We start from the raw sequence: 25,793 nt of genomic DNA on the forward strand, positions 1-25,793 counted from the left end.
ACAGTTCAGAAAACTACTAATACAAAATACTATTTTACTTAGAACATATATATTTTTTTACCTTTAAGTATGTGTATTTTACTGTATTTAAGCTTGGACTATCCTTTTTCAATTGGATTAGTTCAAAAATAGCTGGAGTAGTACTTTAACCAGTGACTGTTCTACACATCCTATTATTAGCTCTACACTGAAAACCACTTTGACAAACTGACATCACACTGTCTCAACAGTCCTGGGTATGTAACATTGACTGTAAATATAGAGATAACATGTTTAAATTGTACAGTTACAATGGACATGAAGCTGTAGCTGAAGAGCTAATGTGTGATTTAAGTCCATCTGATGTCCATGTCCTGCATTTTTCACAGACAGTGTCTTACACACAAGGCCTTGAGTCAGATGAGAGGAACATGAGTGTAGCCTACCCCTGAGGTGTTTGTTGTCTGGTCCATGGCCTTATTGTCCTCTGGAAGAAAGACAGATGCAGTATTAGAGACCTCAGATATACTTGAATAATACTGAATACATTCATCATAGAGTAATACTTTTGAGTCTCCTCCACTTATGTCAAGATACATTGGTTATAACATATGCTAATACAGTTGTCTTTTAGGAAAATATTTACTGTCTCCTGAAAATATCTCCAAAATCAAACTTATCACTTTTTCATTATAGTAATTATAGAATGAATACTTACTATACTTTCTCCACATCTTCCATGTGACTAGGACACCAGCCATCACCACCACCAACATGCCCAGAGGAATCAGTAGGACTTTTAGATGTATGGAACTGATGGTGAGAGAACGTTTATTTTAAAATACAGCCCATAAAACTTCAAAGATAAATAGATTAGAACAAAATTATATGATGTTTTTTCTACTGCTAAGAGAAAATGGAAACATTTATTCAGCTCTTCACACCTTTTACGTGTGAAACTTGACCATCCAATAATAGAATGCTGCTACTTCTACAACCACAGAGGTATGATGAAGTGGTAAATGTCTCTAACAGTGTCTTGGCCTATACGCTGTGTGAAAACGTTTAAGGAGGGTCTTTTTGTGACCTAAACGCTAATGTCAAAACCAGAAAATGTTAACTTTCTTCCTATTTCTATTGTCATCAATAGTGTGAAATACAGCTGAATGAGTGATAATTACCTCATGGAGTCCTTCTCCTTGCCCCCCTCAGGTCCTTGGACTGTGTTGTCAGTCTGAACAGGCTCAGCAGCTGGAGAGAAAGATGATTGTTCAGTGGTTGGAGCTTGAGTTGCTGTGAGGTAACAACAACAATGGTATTATGACTGGTGTACCAGAGAGACACAGGGTAGACTGAACTGGTACAAGACATTGTGGATAATCTATGACCTTCTTGTCCAGCTTATTTAATTTACCCCAACATGTGGATTTTAACTTAGTATTAGCACTGTTGAGTTCAAACCAATGTTAGGACTGCTAAGTACTCAAAGGCTTTTAATCAGGTTACAGTCCAATCTGTTTTAGATGATCAGCCAGCAAGACTGGATAAAACCAGGTTAACACTTAATTCTACAGTATCTTATTGCTCTCTACTCACTGGTCATAGTGGTGGTACTTTGTGTGGTGGTTTGTCGTCTGACAGTGATATGAACAGGCATCATAAGGTCTCCCACTCCACACATGTACCAGCCAGTGTTCTCCATCTTCAGTCCACTCATAGTCACCGTTAAGGCGTTTCCTCTGGGGGCATCAGTGGTCTGATGTAGGGTCACTGATGTTCCATCTAGAGTCCCAGAATCCCCCCCCACACAGGAGCCACTACTGCCACCAATCCTGCACCACCCCTTCCTATTTCCAGTGTTACTATAGTAACAATTTACAATGACACTCCCTCTTTCAACTCCTGTCACCTCCTGTTGGTCCACATAGAGTTCTGGAGTACCTGAACACAGAGGTACAGACACCAAAGAAGGTCCTGAGTGATCAAGTGTTTTTTGTAACAATTGACCACAAATATCATAATGATGATATGATGGATAGAGAACAGAAAGTAGACATATGCCAACAGTCCTCATTTCAACTTGAACAATAATAGTGATATCAGTAAATAAAACCAGAACACCAATCATATGGAAGAGTTGCAGGGATCTTACCTGGTATTACAGATAGGTGGAACCATTCTACCCTGACATATTGTCCACCATTGACATCCACAGCACAATAGTAACGTCCAGAGTCCTCTGGCTCCAGATCAGTCATGGTCACGGTCATGGTTAGCTGGTTGATGTCATCAGAGATTGAGGCCTTATCTGTGCCCTTAGGAGGTTTAGCGTTTACAACAAGGGAGCAACTATCAAAACGATCTCCTTTACATAAGTATTTAAAATGTTTGATATAATAATGATGATAGGAACATGGGATGGTGATGGAGTCTCCTGTCTTCACAGACACACGATAAGCACCTGAAGACACAACAACAGAAAACACAGATTAGAATTCAAGCAAATTCCCACAGCAGAAACAAATAATTTCATCTGGAGAGAGACAAGCTACTGCTCCTGTCTTCAGAGTTTCAGCATGTGTCCAGTCCCAGTACCTGACCTCAACTTCAGCACTTCATAGAAACATGTTACCCTTTCATTTTTATTGGAGCAGCTCCGGGATAAGGGGCAGCAGCTCCGGGATAAGGGGCAGCAGCTCCGGGATAAGGGGCAGCAGCTCCGGGATAAGGGGCAGCAGCTCCGGGATAAGGGGCAGCAGCTCCGGACTGAGTGGCAGCTCATGACTGTAGGGCAGCTCATGACTGTAGGGCAGCTCATGACTGTAGGGCAGCTCATGACTGTAGGGCAGCTCATGACTGTAGGGCAGCTCATGACTGTAGGGCAGTTCATGACCGTAGGGCAGCTCATGACTGTCTGGCGTCTCTGGCAGCTCCTGACTGGCTGGCGTCTCTGGCAGCTCCTGACTGGCTGGCGTCTCTGGCCGCTCCTGACTGGCTGGCGTCTCTGGCCGCTCCTGACTGGCTGGCGTCTCTGGCGGCTCCTGACTGGCTGGCGGCTCTGGCGGCTCCTGACTGACGGACGGCTCTAGCGGCTCCTGACTGACGGGCGGCTCTAACGGCTCGGGACAGACGGGCGGCTCTAATGGCTCGGGACAGACGGGCGGCTCAGATGGCGTTGGGCAGACAGATGGCTCAGACGGCGTTGGGCAGACAGATGGCTCAGACGGCGTTGGGCAGACAGATGGCTCAGACGGCGTTGGGCAGACAGATGGCTCAGACGGCGTTGGGCAGACAGATGGCTCAGACGGCGTTGGGCAGACAGATGGCTCAGACGGCGTTGGGCAGACAGATGGCTCAGACGGCGTTGGGCAGACAGATGGCTCAGACGGCGTTGGGCAGCCGGGCAGTTCAGGCACCGCTAGGCAGACGGGCAGTTCAGGCACCGCTGGGCAGACGGCAGACTCTGGCCGGCTGAGACGCACAATAGGCCTGATGCGTGGTGCCGGAACTGGAGGTACCGGGCTGAGGGCACGCACCTCAGGGCGAGTGCGGGGAGGAGGAACAGGGCTCTGGAGATGCACTGGAAGCCTGGTGCGTGGTGTAGGCACTGGTGGTACTGGGCTGGGGCGGGAAGGTGGCGCCGGATATGCCGGACCGTGAAGGACACGCGCTCTTGAGCACCGAGCCTCTCCAACCTTACCAGGTTGAATGGTCCCCGTAGCCCTGCCAGTGCGGCGAGGTGGAATAGCCCGCACTGGGCTATGCAGGCGAACCGGGGACACCACCTGTAAGGCTGGTGCCATGTACGCCGGCCCGAGGAGACGTACTGGAGGCCAGATACGTTGGGCCGGCTTCATGACATCCGGCTCGATGCCCAACCTAGCCCTCCCAGTGCGGCAAGGTGGAATAGCCCGCACTGGGCTAAGCACGCGTACTGGGGACACCGTGCGCTTTACCGCATAACACGGTGTCTGACCAGTACGACGCCCTCTCACTCCACGGTAAGCCCGGGGAGTTGGCTCAGGTAACCAACCCGGCTTCGCCACACTCCCCTTTAGCCCCCCCCCCCAAGAAATTTTTGGGTGAGCCTCTCGGGCTTCCAGCCTCTCTTACGTGCTGCCTCCTCATACCAGCGCTCCTGGGCTGTGGCTGCCTCCTTCTCCTCCCGAGAGCGGCGATTCTCTCCCACCTTAGCCCAGGGTCCTTCTCCGTTGAGTATTTGCTCCCATGTCCATTCCTCTTCTCTCCATTGCTTTGGTTCTTGCCGTCCTTCTCCAATCCGCTTGGTCCTGGTTTGGTGGGTGTTTCTGTAACGGCTGTCAATGTCGTTCTCCTCCTCAGACGAGGAGGAGCATGGATCGGACCAAGATGCGGAGTAGGAGGTATTCATGATTTTAATGGCAAACCAACAAACACTACAAATAAACAAAACAACAAACGTGACTAACCTGCAACAGTCCTGTGTGGCCCAAACGCTAACACAGGAAACAAACACCCACAAAACACCAGTGAAACCCTGGCTGCCTTAGTATGACTCTCAATCAGAGACAAACGATACACACCTGTCTCTAATTGAGAATCATACCAGGCCGAACACAAAACCCAACATAGAAATAGAAAACATAGACTGCCCACCCAACACTCACGCCCTGACCAATAAAGACATACAAAACAAGAGAAAACAGGTCAGGAACGTGACACATACACCTTAGCCAAATACATTTAAACTCAGTAAACAATACCTGCCATTTAATCCTAGTAAAACTTCCCTGTCTTAGGTCAGTTAGGATCACCACTTTATTTTAAGAATGTGAAATGTCAGAATAATAGTAGAGAGAGTGATTTATTTCAGCTTTTATTTCTTTCATCACATTCCCAGTGGGTCAGAAGTTTACATACACTCAATTAGTATATGGTAGCATTGCCTTTAAATTGTTTAACTTGGGTCAAATGTTTTGGGTAGCCTTCCACAAGCTTCCCACAATAAATTGGGTGAATTTTGGCCCATTCCTCCTGACAGAGCTGGTGCAACTGAGTCAGGTTTGTAGGCCTCCTTGCTCAAACACGCTTTTTCAGTTCTGCCCACAAATTTTCTATAGGATTGAGGTCAGGGCTGTGTGATGGCCACGCCAATACCTTGACTTCATTGTCCTTGAGCCATTTTGCCACAACTTTGCTATGGATGCTTTGGCAAGTTTGTGGGTGTACTATTTTTAGATTTCAGTGCAGCATTTGATTTAGTGGATCATGAAATAATTTTGACAAAATTAATGCATTATGGTTTTAAGGAGGTAGCATTGAATTGGGTACAGTCATATCTAACTGACAGGAAACAGTCCATCTATATCAATGGTTCATTTTCTTCCCCTCGTGTGTTAAACTGTGGAATACCACAGGGCAGCTGCCTTGGGCCACTTCTTTATTTAATATATACCAACGACCTTCCCTATGCCTTAGTTGAAACTCAAGCTACTATATTTGCAGATGATACTACAATTTATGCAGCAAGACAATCGGTTCAACAGGTACAGCAGGCTTTACAAGGAGATTTGGAGAATATCAGGCAGTGGGTTTGCCAAAACAAACTTGTTTTAAACACCAAGAAAACCAAAGTTATGTTGGTCTGTTCAACTAGGAAAAGGCCAAAACAGCATGGGATACAATTAAGTATGGGAGGAGTACAAATTGAAGAAGTGGCAGAAACCAAACTATTGGGAGTGCAGCTAGACAACTGCTTATCATGGTCGTCTCAAATAACTAATCTATGTAAAAAAATATATATTAAAACAGCTTGCATTATCAGAAGGATAGCTAAATATTTACCAGGAAAAATTATTCAGCAAATAACACAAGCATTAATTGAGAGTCAGGTGAACTACTGTTCGGTGGTCTGGGGAAATGCATCATCAAGTGAAGTTAGGAGGCTGCAGAATGCACAGAACAAAGCAGCAAGGATTGTTTTAAGGTGGAGATATGGTTCTTCTGTTGCAGTCTTGCACAGTGTTCTTGGTTGGTCATCAATCGACAAGATAATTGAAAAAAACATGCTTATTTTATTTCATAATATACTGTACATCATTTTAAACGGCCAAGTTCTGTTCACAACGGTATTCAGTTGGTAAGAGGTAGGAATAGATTGTCCACCATCTCTGCGTTATCCAGACAGAAAAGAGAAATAGGCAAAAGAACATTTCGATTTAGAGCAATAAAGAAATGGAATAAATTAACTGAGCAAACTAGAAACCTTTCAATATATAAATTTAAACATTATTTTAAAACAATTTAAATATAATACATAGAAATGTTGTGGGACTATAGTAGATGAAGAATCAATATTTTTTAGATTGAGTATTTATTGGTTCATTATGTTAGTATATTATGTATGTTTGTAATAGTGTGTTATATGTGAAAATGTGTTTGTATTATAAATTGTATTTTAATGTTTAAGGACTCTTGGAAGATTAGTCCAAATGGGGACTAAAAGAGATCAAAATAAAATAAATAAAAATCCATAACAGCTGATGCTCTCATGCATGTTTCAGTTAGTCGGTTAGTCAGAGGGCATAGCAGGATTTCTTATAAGCTTACGGGTTAGAGAACCGCTCCTTGAAAGCGGCAGCTCTACCCTTTTGCTCAGTGCAAACGTTGCCTGTAATCCATGGCTTCTGGTTGGGGTAGGTACGTACAGTCACTGTGGGGACGACTTCCTCGATGCACTTATTGATTAAGCCAGTGACTGATGTGGTGTACTCCTCTATGCCATCGGAAGAATCCCGGAATATATTCCAGTCTGTGCTAGCAAAACAGTCCTGTAGTGTAACGTCTGCTTCCTCTGACCACTTTTTTGTAGACCCAGTCACTGGTGCTTCCTGCTACATTTTGCTTGTAAGCAGGAATCAGCAGGATAGAATTATGGTCAGATTTGCCAAATGGAAGGCGAGGGAGAGCTTTGTACGCGTCTATGTGTGTGGAGTAAAGGTAGTTTAGAGTTTTTTCCCTCTGTTTGCACATTTAACATGCTGATAGAAATGAGGTAAAATTGATTTAAGTTTCCCTACATTAAAGTCCCCGGACACTAGGAGCGCCGCCTCTGGATGAACATTTTCCTGTTTGCTTATGGCGGTATACAGCTCATTGAGTGTGGTTTTAGTGCCAGAATTGGTCTGTGGTAGTATGTAGACAGTGTAGTGGAAATTTCAGTACTGAGAGAGACTTGGACAATTATTCAAACAATCATCTTTATTCAACATCGATTAATTATTGCAATAATGAAACCGTTGACCGCACATTCTAGGTTGTGTTGCCGAGAGCAACCTTTTCTCAATAGGGGGGGCGCTGTTTTCACTTTGTAAAAAATCGTTACCAAATTAAACTGCCTCGTACTCAATTCTTGCTCGTACAATATGCATATTATTATTACTATTGGATAGAAAACACTCTCTAGTTTCTAAAACCGTTTGAATATCTGTGAGTAAAACAGAACTCATTTTGCAGCAAACTTCCTGTCAGGAAGTGAGAAATCTGAAATCGAGGGCTCTGTTCCAGGGTCAGTTTATTAATTTGCATGGACTCTATGGGTCTACATGCACTGCATACGCCTTCCACTAGATGTCAATAGGCAGTGAGAGTTGGAATGGGGTGTCTAGCTAGATCTGAGGCCGAACAAGACGTCTTGGAACGGAAGGTCTGGTCTTTTCACCGTTTGGCCTGACGCAGGAGGGACCTCTGCATTGCATTCAGAAAAGCTTTCGTTTTAGAAGTTAGATATATCCGGCTCTGATTTTATTTGATATATGTGTTAAAAACATCATAAGGTAGTTATTTTAAACCGAGTTATATCAGTTTATATCAGTATATTGCGATTTTCGGTATTTCCTTTGTTATGCGTTATTGTGAGTCGGGCACTTCCATGCCACATGGCCATCTTTGTTAGCTAAATCGACAGATGAAGACGACATTCTACAACCAAACAACAATTATTCTGGAAAAAGGACACCTTGTACAAGATTCTGATGGAAGCTCATCAAATAGTAGGAACTATTTATGATATTATTTCGTATTTCTGTCGAAAATGTTTAGACTATATTCCGCCCAGATTTCGGGCGCTGTCTCGCTATAACGTAAGCTGTATGTCGTAATAAGGTTATTTTTAAAAATCTAACACAGCGGTTGCATTAAGAACCAGTGTATCTTTCATTTGCTGTCCAACCTGTATTTTTTAGTAAAGTATATGATTAGTTATTTGATTAGATGATGTGAGTGTCAGAAATATATCCGGATTATTTTGTGCTGTTTGGCTAGTATTCACATTGTTCAACCACGAATTGTACCGCTAAATATGCACATTTTCGAACAAACCATATATGTATTGTGTAATATGATGTTATAGGACTGTCATCTGATGAAGTTTGAGAAGGTTAGTGAAAAAATTAATATCTTTTGCTGGTTTATTCGCTATCGCTAACGTGCCTTGAATGAATGCGGCTGTGTGGTAGGCTATTGTAGTAAGCTAATATAATGCTATATTGTGTTTTCGCTGTAAAACATTTAAAAAATCTGAAATATTGGCTGGATTCACAAGATGTTTGTCTTTCATTTGCTGTACACCGTGTATTTTTCATAAATGTTTTATGATGAGTATTTAGGTATTTCACGTTGGTTTCTGTAGTTATTCTAGCTGCTTTGGTGAGACTACTGCAATGTAAAACTATGATTTATACCTGAAATATGCACATTTTTCGAACAAAACATATGCTATACAATAAATATGTTATCAGACTGTCATCTGATGAAGTTGTTTCTTGGTTAGTGACTATTTATATCTTTATTTGGTCGAATTTGTGATAGCTACCTATGCAGTAAAAAAATGGTGAAAATATGCGGTTGGGTCTTTTGCTATCATGGTTAGCTAATAGAAATACATATTGTGTTTTCCCTGTAAAACATTTTAAAAATCGGAAATGATGGCTGGATTCACAAGATGTGTATCTTTCATCTGGTGTCTTGGACTTGTGATTTCATGATATTTAGATGCTAGTATTTACTTGTGGCGCTATGCTAGGCTATGCTAGTCAGCTTTTTTACTGATGAGGGTGCTCCCGGATCCGGGATTGTGACCAAGTAGAAGTTAACTGATAATGAAAAAACAGAGATCTTATATAGGCCCTAAATGCTCAGTCAATCATTTCTACCATTCCCATAAGCCACCTTGGTCCATCGCTTGGTTATCTGTTGTTTTACTTCCAACCCGGCTTAGTTTCCCAGATGCCAGGAAGATGAGACAATGAGACATTGTTCTAAACTCTTCCAGGCTATCTCTATCTTGGGTCACACACAAACATCTTGTCTATAGAATGCCAGCTTTTAGATTGTTATCACCAAGTCATTGTCTGCTCAAGCTATCCCTAGCAAAACCCATTTCCTTAACCAGACACCCAGACTAACTGGAGGAAGCTAGAGTGGACACCATACAAACTCAGCATTAGTAGGCCAGTCTTACTCTTAGTTAAATATATAACTGTTTACTATTAATGTCAAACAAATCAGGTAAGTATGTCATTTTTCCTTGACAACAGCTACGAAAAATACTCTCTTGGTAGATAGTGTGGTCTACAGCTTATCATGAGATACTCTACCGCAGGCGAGCAGAACCTCGAGACTTCCTTAGATATCATGCACCAGCTGTTGTTTACGTATATATGGATAGGCCCCTGCCCCGTGTGTTACCAGAGGCTGCTGTTCTGTCCTGCCGATGCAGTGTGTAACCCGCCAGCTGTATGTTAATCATGTCGTCGTTCAGCCATGACTCGCTGAAACATAAGATATTACAGTTTTTAATGTCCCATTGGTAGGATATACATGCTTTCAGTTCGTCCCATTTATTTTACAGCGATTGAACGTTAGCTAGCAGGACGGAAGGCAAAATCAGATTAGCCACTCGTCGCCTGATCCTCACAAGGCACCCTCATCTTTTTTTGTGAAATCTCTGTTTCCTTGTCTAGCGAATGCCGGGGATCTGGGCCTGGTCTGGTGTCTTTAGTATATCCCTCCCGTCCAACTCATTGAAGAAAAACTCTTTGTCTAATCTGAGGTGAGTAATCGCAGTTCTGATGTCCAGAAGCTCTTTTCGGTCATAATAGACGGTAGCAGCAACATTATGTACAAAACAAGTTACGAACAACGAGAAAAAACGAACAAAATAGCATGGTTGGTTAAGAGCCGATAAGACGGCAGCCATCCCCTCCAGCGCCATCATACACAAATGACTGAGAGAAATTGATGATAAAAAGACTGTGGGGGCTGTTTTGTCAGACTTCAGTGCGGCTTTTGACATTATCGATCATAGTCTGCTGCTGGAAAAACGTATGTGTTATGGCTTTACACCCCTACTGCTATATTGCTACAGGTCCTACTGCTATATTGTGAATAAAGAGTTACCTATTCTAACAGAACACAGAGGGTGTTCTTTAATGGAAGCCTCTCCAACATAATCCAGGTAGAATCAGGAATTCCCCAGGGCAGCAATCTAGGCCCCTTACTTTTTTCAATCTTTACTAATGACATAACGCTGGCTATGAGTAAAGCCAGTGTGTCTATGTATGTGGATTACTCAACACTATACACGTCAGCTACTACAGCGACTGAAATGACTGTAACACTTAACAAAGACCTGCAGTTAGTTTCAGAATGGGTGGCAAGGAATAAGTTAGTCCTAAATATTATAAAAACTAAAAGCATTGTATTTGGGACATTCACCAAACCCTAAACCTCAACAAAATCTTGTAATAAATCATGTAGAAAATGAATAATTTGGGCGGACTAAATTGCTTGGAGTAACCCTGGATTGTAAACTGTCATGGTCAACACATATTGATTTAACAATAGCTAAGATTGGGGGAAGTCTGTCCATAATAAAGTGCAGCTCTACCTTCTTAACAGCACTATCAACAAGGCAGGTCCTACAGGCTTTAGTTTTGTCGCACCTGGACTACTGTTCAGTCGTGTGGTCAGGTGCCACAAAGAGGGACATAGAAAAATTGCAATTGGCTCAGAACAGGACATCACAGCTGGCCTTTGGATGTACACAGAGAGCTCAAAGTGGAGGAGAGATTGACTTCATCACTACTTGTATTTGTTAGAGGTGTTGAAAGCACGGAGTTGTCTGTTTTAACGACTACCACACAGCTCAGACACTCATGCATACCCCACAAGACATGCCACCAGAGGTATTTTCACAGTCCCCAAGTCCAGAACAGACTATGGGAGGAGCACAGTACTACATAGAGCCATGACTACATGGAACTCTATTCCACATCAGGTAACTGATGCAAGCAGTATAATCAGATTTTAAAAACAGATACAAATACACCTTATGGAACAGCAGGGACTGTAAATCAACAAAACATAGACACAGACACAGACACATGCATACACACACATGATAACATACGCACACGTACACATGGATTTTGTATTGTAGATATGTGGTAGTGGAGGGCACACGCTTAGATATGTGGTAGTGTAGGGGCCTGAGGGCACACACTTAGTGTGTTTTGAAATCTGATATGAATGTATTGTAATGTTTTTAAAGTTGCCTTAATTTTGCCGGACCCCACGAATATTAGCTGCTGCCTTGGCATCCATAATAAATACAAATACAAATATGACAGGTAAAAAGGAGAGAGAAAATATAATGAAATAATATATAGCCTAATGGTAATAAAAATAGATAATAATAATACAAAATAGTAATAACTGCACAATATTTTAGATTCATGTTCATATTAAGAAAATCATAGCAAAGGCATATGCAATTGTTCGTAAAATACAATACATTTTCTAAAATTAAAAACAACATAAATAAAATACACTGAACAAAAATATAAATGCAATATGCAACAATTTCAAAGATTGTACTGAATTACAGTTCATATAAGGAAATCAGTTATTTGAAATAAATCTAATAAGTCTATGGATTTCACAATTTGTGGCATCTTTTATTTCAGCTCATGAAACATGGGACCAACACTTTACATGTTGTGTATATACAGTATAATATCGCAAGAACAGTTCTTAATTTCAATTTCCTGCACGCTGCCTATCGGCAGAGATACATATTTGATGTAGTCTTTATTATGTCCTGTTATATTCCTATCAGCAGGGAGACATATTTGATGTAGTCTTTATTATGTCCTGTTATATTCCTATCAGCAGAGAGACATATTTGATGTAGTCTTTATTATGTCCTGTTATATTCCTATCAGCAGGGAGACATATTTGATGTAGTCTTTATTATGTCCTGTTATATTCCTATCATCAGGGAGACATATTTCATGTAGTTCCGTAAAAAGCAAGAAAGAAGAAGGAAAATGCATTTTAACAGCTGCTAATGACTGCTAGTAAATATTTGTCTTATGTATCCCTTCCTGTGTAGTGTGATACATTAACAAATAATAAACACAGCCAGGGCAAGATAGCAATACAGCACATGCAGTTCTGACAATCTACAGCAGAGTTCCACAACTGGCGATGACTTTAGCAAAAACACTAACTTAAAAAAATTTTTACATTTATTGTTGTACATAAAATATTGTAAAAAGACCAGCAAATCAGCTCCAAGTGATTTAAATTTGGGGAAAATGTTCCAAAGTATTACCACGCATAATAGTGAGAAATATGTGATTGGATTCAAATGTAAGCAAATGTAAGTGATTACGCTTTAGTCATCATTTCGGGCTTCTTGCAGTCAATTTGTAGTATATGTGTCACGACTTCCGCCGAAGTCGGTCCCTCTCTTTGTTCAGGCGGTGTTCGGCGGTCGACGTCACCGACCTTCTAGCCATCGCTGATCCATTTTTCATTTTCCATTGGTTTTGTCTTGTCTTCCTTCACACCTGGTTCCAATCCCATCAATTACATGTTGTGTATTTAACTCTCTGTTTCCCCTCATGTCTTTGTCGGTGATTGTTTGATTTTATGTTATGTGCAAGCTATGTTCTGGTGTGCGATGGGTTTTGTACCCACTTCTATTATTTTGTATATTTTGGTTTTCGGAGTTTTGTGAGCACTTATTAAACGACTCCGGTTATACCAAGTTCGTTCTCCTGCGCCTGACTTCCCTGCTACCAGCACGCACCCATTTCAATATGAATTATTTGTAATTGTGTTCCGGCCCCCTGAGCATCCGCTCAAGAAGAAAAATTGGCCCACAGCTGAATCTAGATGATGATCCCTGTCGTAATGGCTTTTAGGGAGTCCACGGTCATTTTCAATAACAATATTCGTATTTCTTCCATCATTTTAGTGCTGTAATCCATTCCTCCTCCATTAACCCAAGCAATATATCAAGTTTTTCTGAACTGCTTGCTCATGCTTGTCAGCAATGCCCATCTTCTGCTGACATTGTTATAAAAACCTCTTGTTCCATTGTTATATTTGGAAGTTTAAATGGTGGCTTCCCTTCAGTTTCGCAGGAGAGTTCTGCTCTTATTCACTTCGATGTGTATGATTCTTGTTGGAGCAAATGAAATTGTTGAAGGTTTTCTATCTTATCCAGAATGTTTGTTTTGTAGTTATCAGCTAATCCTCAATTTTATGATTAATTCATGGGACAAGCTGTGCCTACCACGCTGCCACTTGCCACATAATTTCCCCCCTAAAGAACGTGTTACCCTTACCTGAGAGTCTGGAGAAGATGAAGAGGAGGAGGAGGAGGGAGAGATGAGAATCCATTTCTAAATATGTGTCTCTGTATGTTATATGGTACCAATGCACAATGTGTGTGTCAAGGACCAAGACATCAAAGAGAATGACTGAACTTCCTAATAGCTATAGCTGTCTTTATCTCTTCCTGCTTCTGTTTGAGTGTATATGCCCCCCTCAGTGGCGGATAGAAACTATTACATTCTATGAACTAGTTGTAACATATGGCTCTACGGAACTACAATTGATTACTTTATTTAATTAGCACAATTGTATATCTTATATCAAATAAAATCACGTATATTGTTAATTACCCAGCAGCCTTTTAGTTGGTGTTCAGCAGCAAAAGTTGAGATGGAGTCAGAGTTTCAGGTGCAAGAAATATATTTTTGAACTGGGTGGTTCGAGCCCTGAATGCTGATTGGCTGACAGCCATGGTATATCACACCACTTACCACGGGTATGACAAAGCATTTATTTTTACTGTTCTTATTACGTTTGTAACCAGTTTATAATAGCAACTTAAACCTCTGGGATTTGTGGTATATGGCCAATAAACCAAGGCCAAGGGCTGTATCCAGGCCCTCTGCGTTGCTCGTGCATAAGAAAATCCCTTAGCCATGGTATATTGTCCATATACCACAACCACTCAGGCCTTATGGCTTAAATATATATTTTACAGTTTAGGTGATGAAGACTGGATCCAGAGGTTGCATTTACAAAAATGTACATATGACAAAAATAATAAACAATAAAAAAAATAGTACATTTACTTGGCCAATAGCAATATATAACCTCAAATCAAGGACTAAGGAAAAACAGTCTGCATGAAACATTTATACTCTGTTACGCCCTGACTATAGATTGCTTTGTATGTTTCTATGTTTTGTTTGGTCAGGGTGTGATGTGGGTGGGCATTCTATGTTGTATGTCTAGGTTGTCTATTTCTGTGTTTGGCCTGGTGTGGTTCCCAATCAGAGGCAGCTGTCTATCGTTGTCTCTGATTGGGAGCTATACTTAGGTAGCCTGTTTTCCATTGTGTGTTGTGGGTGATTGTTTCCTGTGTTAGTGTTTGTTTCACATTTCAGGACTGTTTCGGTTTTCGTTATCATTCACTTTGTTATTTTTGTATTTTGTCGTGTTCAGTTTTATTAAACTATCATGGACACTTACAACGCTGCGTATTGGTCCGATCCTTCATACTCCTCGTCTGAAGATGAGGAAAATCGTTACAGAATCCTCCTCCTGAATAGAGTTTATCAGTTGTAAACTCACTGAGGGGTGGAATATACTTTGTAGAGCATGTCTCTGGTGCACAATAGAAATTGGCAGTCTTGCATAACAGTCTTGCCAAACTCGGTAACGGCCCTGGGGACTTTAAGTAACATCCACCTAGTAGACCGTGTCTGGTAACTGCTAGTGGTGAAGGAGGACAGGCTATAGAGGTTGTGGGGGAGTTTACCCAGAAGGGATTTGTATGTGAACACACTTCAATGTAGCTGTCTGCGCATTTAATGCAACGTCCAGCCCACCATTTGATACAAGGTGCAATGGTGGATGAGCGACTTGGCATTTGTAACAAAGCACAAAGATGCATGACAAAGTCCAGACTTTGTTGCACAAAGGAGGCATAATAATGCGTGTACATTAAGTCACCACAATCAATGAATGAAAAGTGGCTTGAACAAGCCTTGTTGCGAATTAAAATAAATATATATTTCAGTTTAATCTTCTTCATAAGATTATCAATCTGAACTTTGTAGTACAGTTTCTTGTCCAACCATATACCTAGGTATTTGTAAGATTACACTTTTTTAATGGAGCTAAAATGGAGCCTGGGGGTACGTACACCTCTGAAAATCTCAAGGAGGCTAGACTTGTAATTCTCAGCATAGATGCATTGTGTTCTGTCTGTGAGATACTTTCTAACCAATTGACAGCCACTGAGACCAATGTTATTGAGTCTGGCAAGCAACAGTTTGTCGTCAGCTAAGCCAGACTGAACCCCACACAGGATGTTGTTTTTCAAGCAGGAATATATTTAGCTGAGAGTTCACTAGAGAAGACTTTGACCAGGACAGGGAGCTTGGAAACAGGGCAATAGTTATTCACATCTGAAGGGTCTCCACACTTTAGTAGGGGGTGAACATATGTTGATTTCCACATTTTGGGCGTTAAAGAGTTAATTAAACATTTTTAAATATATGTTTTTAATTTATGCATAATCATTAACAGTTCAATCATGTATAGTGCTTGCAAACACACACAACTCAGAAACAATGTAAATCTGTCCCTTGGTCTCACCAGAGAGACGTGTCTGGTTTCTACTCATCTGTAGTTTCACCGTGGAGTCTGTTTGCCCCGAACTTTACCACAGCAATGATGGTGCACAGGACGAAGAGTACTACAATACCAATGTTTGGCATGTAGAAGAATGTTTCGCCCCCATCTGTAGAAGAATTAAAACATTTAGAACATTTTCCTCTGTAAATTTTTGCATACAATGACATTTTTTAAAGGGGAATTGTAAAGGGAAGTCTTCCTATTTCTAAAGGCATTTAGAGGTTTGCAGCGGCAGTGATGAGTTTGACCGCTCAAGGTATTTAATGAATGTGGATCATTGAAAGTGGTAGTGTAGACATCTTCCATGTGACTAGGACACCAACTATCACCACCACCAACCTGCCCAGAGGAATCAGTAGGACTTTTAGATATATGGAACTGATAGTGAAAGACTATGTTTACTGTAAATTACAGTCCATAAAACATCACAGATAAATGCATATTTTTTTGTATATTTGTTTTGTGCTGCTATGACAAAATTGACAAAATGGAAATATTTGTTCAGCTACTCACACGTTTTATGTGGAAAATGACCATCCAATAATAGAATGCTGCTACTTCGACAACCACAGAGATATGAGGAAGTGGTAAATGTGTCTGTCTCTATGATGTTAAATGTCTCTATAACTTCTGAGGAAGTGTGTTGGCCTATACTCAGTGGGAAAATGTTTAAGGAGGGTGTTTTTGTGCCTAAACTCTAGTGTGAAAAACATTGATTTTCATTTTTAGACCACTATTAGTCAACGTTAAGACTTTTCTTCTGGTGACATCAATGGTTTGTTGTAATGTCCTCTCCACAAATCCTAGACCACTCCTTATGTCCAATGTCACTATAGTAACAATTTACAATGACACTCCCTCTTTCAACTCCAGTCACCTCCTGTTGGTCCACATAGAGTTCTGGAGTACCTGAATGTAACAGATGTGAAATGGCTAGCTAGTTAGCGGTGGTGCGCGCTAATAGCGTTTCAATTGGTTACGTCACTCGCTTTGAGACCTTGAAGTAGTGGTTCCCCTTGCTCTGCAAGGGCCGCGGCCTTTGTGGAGCGATGGGTAACGACGCTTCGTGGGTAACTGTTATTGATGTGTGTAGAGGGTCCCTGGTTCGCGGTCGGGGCGAGGGGACGCCATAAAGTTAAACTGGAGCATTGCTTTTCCGCAGCAACCAGTTATCCGGGTCAACAGCATCAATGTAACAGTTTAACTTTAGTCTGTCCCCTCGCGCCCCGATCCGGGCGCGAACCAGGGACCCTTGCTCTATCCTGTAGAGATCAAAAACTGAACTCACTCCTGTTACCTCTGCAACTGTCCCCAACTATACAGGAGTCCTTTCTTCCCCCAGTCTCTTTTCTGTGTGCTGCCTTCCTGGCAGCTTTATGGAACTTGTACAGCTGGTGAGCAATCAGCCCTTGATTACTCACCAACACCCAATCAGCCCCAATTAGTCCTGGCCGAAGAGCCCGTCGAGACCTGGCACGTCCAGCAGATGGAGCCATCGCCTCGTGATGTATACTCTGTCTGTCACCAGGCCTCGACGAGTCTCCACCTGGTGGCTGACCTGCTGTACGCCCCCCCCAGCTCTGTCGGGGAGGGGACTGTCATCAGTGCGACGTATGTCTCCCTTCTCGATAGGACATCCGCGTTTCCATGCTTCACCTCTGACCTGTGCACAACAGAAAAAGAGAAGCGTTGAAGGGACAAGAACCATCTGGTGACCCGATCGTTTGTGTCCCTTCCCCTGGCCATCCAGATCAGGGGAGCATGGTCAGTGACCAGGGTGAAGTGGGTACCTAACAGGTAATACTTGAGAGTGTCTAGCGCCCACTTCACCAGTAGACACTCTTTCTCAACAATAGGGTATTTTTTCTCTCTGGGTATCAGCTTTCAGCATATGTACATGATGGGGTGCTCCTCCCCATCGTGTACCTGGGACAGAACGGCCCTTAGTCCCGTGTCACATGCATCCATCTGGACCAACATCGGCACGTGGAAATCGGGCATTACGAGAATTGGATGGGAGCACAGCGCTTCCTTCAGGCGCCTGAACGCCCGTTCTGTCTCGTCCGTCCATTTCACTGTTTTCGAGATGCGGGCCCTGGTTAGATTGGTGAGGGGGAAGCTATAGCCGCAAAGTTGGGGATAAACCGGCTATAGCATCCTGTCAGTCTCAGGAAGGACTTGACCTGTGTCTTGGTGCGTGGAACGGGCCAGTCACGTACCGTGTGAACCTTCCTCCCCTGGGGCTTGACATTCCCCCGTCTGATCAAATACCACAGGTACTCCACCTCCTCGAACACTAGTTTGCATTTGTTGGGGTTCGCGGTCAACCCGGCTTGTCTGAGCGCATCTAGCACCACCTGGAGACACGTCAGGTGCTCTTCCCAACCATGGCTGTGGATGATGATATCATCCAAATAGGCCGCTGCGTAATGCTGGTGGGGTCGAAGTACTTTGTTCATCAGTCACTGGAATGTGGGCGGGGCTCCGTGGAGACCGAACGGGAGCACCCGGTACTGATACAATCCGTCTGGTGTCGAAAACGCCGTCTTCTCCCGGGAGGTGGCTGCCAATGGTACCTACCAATATCCTTTGGTCAGGTCAAGGGTGCTGATGTACCGGGCCTTTCCCAATCGATCGATGAGCTCGTCCACTCTCGGCATGGGGTAGGTGTCGAACAAGCTTATGTCGTTCACACAACGGAAATCATTAGCGGAGGCTACCGTCCGGTTTGGGCACCAACACGATGGGGCTGCACTATGCACTGTGGGACTCATCAATGACCCCCATCCTCAGGATAGCCTCCACTTCCTGTTTCACGGCCTTCCTTCGGGCCTCCGGAATCCGATATGGCCTCTTTCGTACCATATCCCCGGGCCGGGTACGGATGTGGTGTTCAATGAGGGTTGTACGGCCCGGCTTCTCGGAGAACACCGCCGTGTTCCAAGCTCTTGCTTCTGGGCCGGCTCGAGGTACCACGTGTACCACCACGTGTACCGTTGGCGTCCTGGGTCCCGATCATAACACGGCAAAGGCTATCCTCTCGTGCCACTTCTTCAACACGTTCACGTGGTAAATCTGTTGGAGTTTCCGACTCCCCGGTTGCCATACGCGGTAATTGACAGGTACCAGCTTCTCGATCACCTCGTATGGCCCGTGCCATGTTGCCAGGAACTTACTTTCGGCCGTGGGGACCAACACCCTGGAATTCTCGGGGCTGGGCTCCCCGATTGTAGACCTGGGCTTGGGCGTGTTGGGCCTTCTCCATATGTTCCCTCACGACTGGCCATATAGCTGTCATCCGCTCCCTCATTGTCTCCACGTGCTCTACCACGCTGCGTAAGGGGGTCGGTTGGGCTTCCCACACCTCTTTGGCGAGGTCCAGTAGGCCTCGTGGCCTCCTCCCGTAGAGGAGTTTGAAAGGGGAAAACCCAGAGGAGGACTGGGGTAGTTCTCAGATTGAGAACATTAGATGGGGTTTTAGCTGGTCCCAGTTCTTCCCGTCCTGCTCGATGACCTTCCACAGCATTTGTTTGAGCATTTTATTGAAGCGCTTGACGAGCCCATCCGTCTGCGGGTGAAAGACGGAGGTCCGGATCTGTTTGATCTGCAGGAGAGCACACAACTCAAGACTGCTTCAAGACTGCTTTGATCACGCGGATTGGAATATGTTCCGCATTGCATCCAACAACAACATTGACGAATATGCTGATTCGGTGAGCGAGTTCATTAGAAAGTGCATTGACGATGTCGTACCCACAGCAACGATTAAAACATTCCCAAACCAGAAACCGTGGATTGACGGCAGCATTCGCGTGAAACTGAAAGCGCGAACCACTACTTTTAACCAGGGCAAGGTGACCGGAAACATGACCGAATACAAACAGTGTAGCTATTCTCTCCGCAAGGCAATCAAACAAGCTAAGTCCCAGTACAGAGACAAAATAGAGTCGCAATTCAACAGCTCAGACACAAGAGGTATGTGGCAGGGTCTACAGTCAATCACGGATTACAAAAAGAAAACCAGCCCCGTCGCGGACCAGGATGTCTTGCTCCCAAACAGGCTAAATAACTTTTTTGCTCGCTTTGAGGACAATACAGTGCCACTGACACGGCCCGCTACCAAAACCTGCGGGCTCTCCTTCACTGCAGCCGAGGTGAGTAAAACATTTAAACGTGTTAACCCTCGCAAGGCTGCAGGCCCAGACGGCATTCCCAGCCGCATCCTCAGAGCATGCGCAGACCAGCTGGCTGGTGTGTTTACGGACATATTCAATCAATCCTTATCCCAGTCTGCTGTTCCCACATGCTTCAAGAGGGCCACCATTGTTCCTGTTCCCAAGAAAGCTAAGGTAACTGAGCTAAACGACTACCGCCCCGTAGCACTCACTTCCGTCATCATGAAGTGCTTTGAGAGACTAGTCAAGGACCATATCACCTCCACCCTACCGGACACCCTAGACCCACTCCAATTTGCTTACCGACCCAATAGGTCCACAGACGACGCAATCGCAACCACACTGCACACTGCCCTAACCCATCTGGACAAGAGGAATACCTATGTGAGAATGCTGTTCATCGACTACAGCTCAGCATTTAACACCATAGTACCCTCCAAACTCGTCATCAAGCTCGAGACCCTGGGTCTCGACCCCGCCCTGTGCAACTGGGTCCTGGACTTCCTGACGGGCCGCCCCCAGGTGGTGAGGGTAGGTAACAACATCTCCACCCCGCTGATCCTCAACACTGGGGCCCCACAAGGGTGCGTTCTGAGCCCTCTCCTGTACTCCCTGTTCACCCACGACTGCGTGGCCATGCACGCCTCCAACTCAATCATCAAGTTTGCGGATGACACTACAGTGGTAGGCTTGATTACCAACAACGACGAGACGGCCTAGAGGGAGGAGGTGAGGGCCCTCGGAGTGTGGTGTCAGGAAAATAACCTCACACTGAACGTCAACAAAACAAAGGAGATGATTGTGGACTTCAGGAAACAGCAGAGGGAGCACCCCCCTATCCACATCGACAGGTCAGTAGTGGAGAAGGTGGAAAGTTTTAAGTTCCTCGGTGTACACATCACGGACAAACTGAATTGGTCCACCCACACAGACAGCGTTGTGAAGAAGGCGCAGCAGCCAAAAGCCAAAAGCACTCACAAACTTCTACAGATGCTTAATCGAGAGCATCCTGTCGGGCTGTATCACCGCCTGGTACGGCAACTGCTCCGCCCACAACCGTAAGGCTCTCCAGAGGGTAGTGAGGTCTGCAGAACGCATCACCGGGGGCAAACTACCTGCCCTCCAGGACACCTACACCACCCGATGTCACAGGAAGGCCATAAAGATCATCAAGGACAACAACCACCCAAGCCACTGCCTGTTCACCCCGCTATCATCCAGAAGGCGAGGTCAGTACAGGTGCATCAAAGCAGGGACCGAGAGACTGAAAAACAGCTTCTATCTCAAGGCCATCAGACTGTTAAACAGCCACCACTAACATTTAGCGGCCGCTGCCAACATACTGACTCAACTCCAGCCACTTTAATAATGGGAATTGATGGAAATTATGTAAAAATGTACCACTAGCCACTTTAAACAATGCCACTTAATATAATGTTTACATACCCTACATTACTCATCTCATATGTATATGTATATACTGTACTCTATATCATCTACTGCATCTTGCCATCTTTATGTAATACATGTATCACTAGCCACTTTAAACTATGCCACTTTATGTTTACATACCCTACATTACTCATCTCATATGTATATACTGTACTCTATACCATCTACTGCATCTTGCCTATGCCGTTCTGTACCATCACTCATTCATATATCTTTATGTACATATTATTTATCCCTTTACACTTGTGTGTATAAGGTAGTAGTTGTGGAATTGTTAGGTTAGATTACTTGTTGGTTATTACTGCATTGTCGGAACTAGAAGCACAAGCATTTCGCTACACTCGCATTAACATCTGCTAACCATGTGTATGTGACAAATAAAATTGTATTTTATTTGATTTGAACTCTTCATTAGGCGGGACATAAACTCAGTACCTTGGTCTGTAAGGATCTCGTTCGGGATGCCCACATGGCTAAAGAGGTGGAACAGCTCCCGGGCAATTCCCTTGGATACCGCCGCCCGTAGGGGAATGGCCTCGGGATACCGGGTGGCATAGTCTACTATTACCAGGATGTACTGGTGTCCTCATGCTGTTTTTACTAGGGGTCCCACTATGTCCATGGCGATGCGTTCAAAGGGCACCCCGATGATCGGTAGAGGGACCAGTGGGTTTCGGAAGTGGGCCTTTGGGGCAGTCATTTGGCACTCCGGGCAGCTGCGACAGTAGTTTTACACGGCCCTCCTCATCCCGGGCCAGTGGAACCGGGCGGCGATCCGTTCCCGGGTCTTCTCCATTCCCAGGTGCACCCCCAACAGGTGGGTGTGGGCCAGCTGAAGAACGGTTCCCACATACCGTCGGGACAGCAACAATACCTCTCGAAGTTCCCCCTGTTGGCGCAACACCAGATACAAAAGGTTATTCTTGATTTGGAAATGGGGGTATCGCCAATCACTCACCCCTGGAAGTAGCTGTCCATCCACCGCTATCACTTGGCGGCTTTCAAGTTGTGATCCTCCCACTGGGCCATCCCGAATTGTCCCCTCAGTTTGCCCCCAGCGGCTGTCTCGATGGGCCCCGCGAAATCAAGGAGGGGGAGGCTGGGTTCTTCCTCCCGCGGTTCCGGCACCCCCTCCGACTCCGACTCCGGACCCATAGATACAGGTTGGTCAACCGTCTGCTTCTGGGCAGCACAGGCAATGGGTCGTCCTCACTCTCATCTTCTGCCAGCTCGTACCTTCTTCCTCTGCTCGTGCCCCCACAGGACCGCGAACAGCGGACAATCTCGTCCCACTAGGAGAGGTACCGGCAACTCTGGTACTGCACCCACCATCATCTGGCAGCTCCCTTGTGGTGTCACGATGTTGGCCCATACGGTTGGATACCTCTTTGTGTCCCTGTGAACACAGGAAATGGACATCTCCCTACCATGTTCGGTCTCCTGGTTCAGCAGGCTCGTGTAGTATGGTGACCATACTTCTGGAGTCTAATAGAGCTTCCGTGTCGTGTTCGTCCGTCAACCTTCACCGGGACCATGGGTGCAGTTTATTCGTTGTGTGCCCAACAGAAGGTGACGTAGTTCACAGCGTGACCCATCTCGCCTCCGGGGCTTGCTGATGGCATCGACTCCTCTCGAGCCAGGCAATTCCAGGCAATGTGCCCCCGGGCGCCACACTCAAAACACCTCCTTTGGTCTCCATCCACTTGGAGTCGTCGGTGGCGGGTCGGCCCTACTCCAGCCGTCTCTCCAGGGGTTTGCTGTCCTTTGGCCCTGCCGACTGTCGGTTTGGGGTACACAGCAGTGGGGCTGTCCTTCCGACTCCTCGAACGGGTCGCTGTCTCGGCCCGGCTCCCACTCAGCAGGGCCTGAGTGTTCTGATGCGTCTCCACTGCTTCCAGGAGGCCCTCCAAGGCGCGCATAGACTCGCTGCCCTCTTCATGTCCTGGGGTAGTGCCTGTAGGAAGCGATCCAGGACCACTTTGTCTAGGATGGAGAGGGTGGATACGTCAGTTAGGAGCCATCCCCTGGTGACGCGCAGTAGGTTGCTCATCTGGGCTCAGGGGTATGCGTCGGCTACGAACCTCCAGTTGTGGAAGAGTTGAGCCCGATTGGCCAGGCTGTAAACGTAGCGGCTGAGTATCTCCCATTTGAGTACGTCGTAGTTAGCCGCCTGTTCATCGTTCAGGTCCCAATACGCCTTTCGAGCATTCCCAGAGAGGAACGGGGCCAGCAGACTGGCCCACTTCTGTCTTGGCCATCCTTCCCGTAGTGCTGTCCGTTCAAACGTACAGAGGTAGGTTTCGATGTCGTCATCTTCTGTTAGCTTGATTAAAAACTGGTTTGGATGTGTTTCAGTAGACGCTCCTCCTTGTAGCTTCCTGATTTTCTCAATGAGGCGGACGTTTTGTAGCCGCTGTTCCTCCAGCGTTCGTTCCTGAACCACCTGTTGGGCTTGTTGGGCCCGGATGAACTGAGCTATGCTGCGTAAACGTCAACCCTGATCTGACCACGTTATCAGAATGCCCGCATTCTCCACCACTTGTGGCAGACCTGGGGGTTTGGTCAAAACGTTTACACAGATCAGACACGGACAGAGTAGGATTAGCTCAGTTTCACTATTAAAATAATAGTTCAGCACCAATTAGTCCTGGCCGAAGAGCCCGTCGAGACCTGGCACGTCCAGCAGATGGAGCCAACGCCTCGTGATGTATACTCCGTCTGTCACCAGGCCTCGACAAGTCTTCCCCTGGTGACTGACCTGCTGTATCCCACAGGACAAATAGAGCTACTCTACAAATTATAAAAAAATGTAAGCCTATGTGTAATCATAGAATTACATACACAGTCCCTATTATTTTCATATATGATCTCTGTGGGTCTTGTAGCTTAGAACTAGTAAAGATTTGTCGTGTCACTTTTAACATGCGTTACCTTTTAATGTGGCAGAAATACAACCAGTCATGATGTTTTCATCTGATTGTGAAATAATCACTTCAAAAAGGTAATCCTGCAGGATACCCACAAAAATTCCCCAATACACAAAAAAAATCCAGCATCAAAACAGTGCACTGCGCACCTGCAATTTGATGCATGGAAAGAGACATCGGTTACAAAACACTTACGTGTATTGTAATGACAATCTGTGATTGTCATTAGGTCTACACTTGAGGAACTGAATTGATGCGTCCACTGCTTCATGTGACTGGGACACCAGATATCACCACCACCAACATGCCCATAGGAATCATTAGGACTGTTAGATCTATGGAACTGATGTTGAAAGATTATGTTTATTGTGATCATTTTTGTTCTGCTATGACTAAAGGGAAATATTTTTTCAGCTCTTCACACCTTTTATGTGTGAAACTTGGCCATCCAAGAATGGAAGGCTGCTACTTCTACAAACCACAGAGGTGGGAGGAAGTGGTAACTGTCTCTGTCTCTGTGATGGTGAATGTCTCTATGACAACACTGTCTTGGCCTATACTCTGTGTGAAAATGTTTAAGGAGGGTGTTTTTGTGCCCTAAACCTTAGTGTGAAAAACTGAAAATGTTATCTTTCTTCCTATTGTCATCCATTTGGAAGAGTAAGTATAAAATACAGCTGTATGAGTGATAATTACCTCATGGAGTCCTTCTCCTTGCCCCCTCAGGTCCTTGGACTGTGTTGTCAGTCTGAACAGGCTCAGGTCCTTGGACTGTGTTGTCAGTCTGAACAGGCTCAACAGTTGGAGAGAAAGACGATTGTTCAGTGGTTGGAGCTTTAGTTGCTGTGAGGTAAAAACAACACTGGTATTATGTCTGGTGAACCAGAGAGACACAGGGTAGACTGAACTGGTACAAGATATTTACAACAGATGTAGACCTTACAGTGAAATGCTTACTACCAAGCCCTTAACCAACAATGCAATTTTAAGAAAATACACCCCAAAAAAGTAAGAGATAAGAATAACAAATAATTAAAGAGCAGCAGTAAATAACAATAGTGGGGCTATATACAGGGGGTACCTGTACAGAGTTAATGTCAATGTGCGGGGGCACCGGTGTCAAGATAATTGAGGTAAGATGTACATGTAGGTAAAGTTATAAAAGGGACTATGCATAGATAATAACAGAGAGTAACAGCAGCGTAGGTACCGCTTG

At 44.6% G+C, this 25,793-nt stretch overlaps 1 protein-coding gene across 1 annotated transcript; it reads right to left on the reverse strand.

The window, feature by feature from the left end:
- Window positions 1–1,156: 1,156 nt before the first annotated feature.
- Window positions 1,157–18,683, reverse strand: LOC139543460 (uncharacterized). The gene is made up of 8 exons (XM_071349559.1): window positions 18,604–18,683; window positions 18,243–18,414; window positions 17,921–17,991; window positions 17,582–17,686; window positions 13,656–13,663; window positions 2,132–2,440; window positions 1,576–1,920; window positions 1,157–1,272 (listed from the first exon to the last, which is right to left on the reverse strand). The coding sequence occupies exons 1-8, from the start codon at window positions 18,681–18,683 to the stop codon at window positions 1,157–1,159; spliced, it is 1,206 nt and encodes a 401-aa protein (XP_071205660.1).
- Between the last annotated feature and the right edge of the window lie 7,110 nt (window positions 18,684–25,793).

Source organism: Salvelinus alpinus, chromosome 18, assembly GCF_045679555.1.
Source record: "Salvelinus alpinus chromosome 18, SLU_Salpinus.1, whole genome shotgun sequence".
Lineage (NCBI taxonomy): Eukaryota > Metazoa > Chordata > Actinopteri > Salmoniformes > Salmonidae > Salvelinus > Salvelinus alpinus.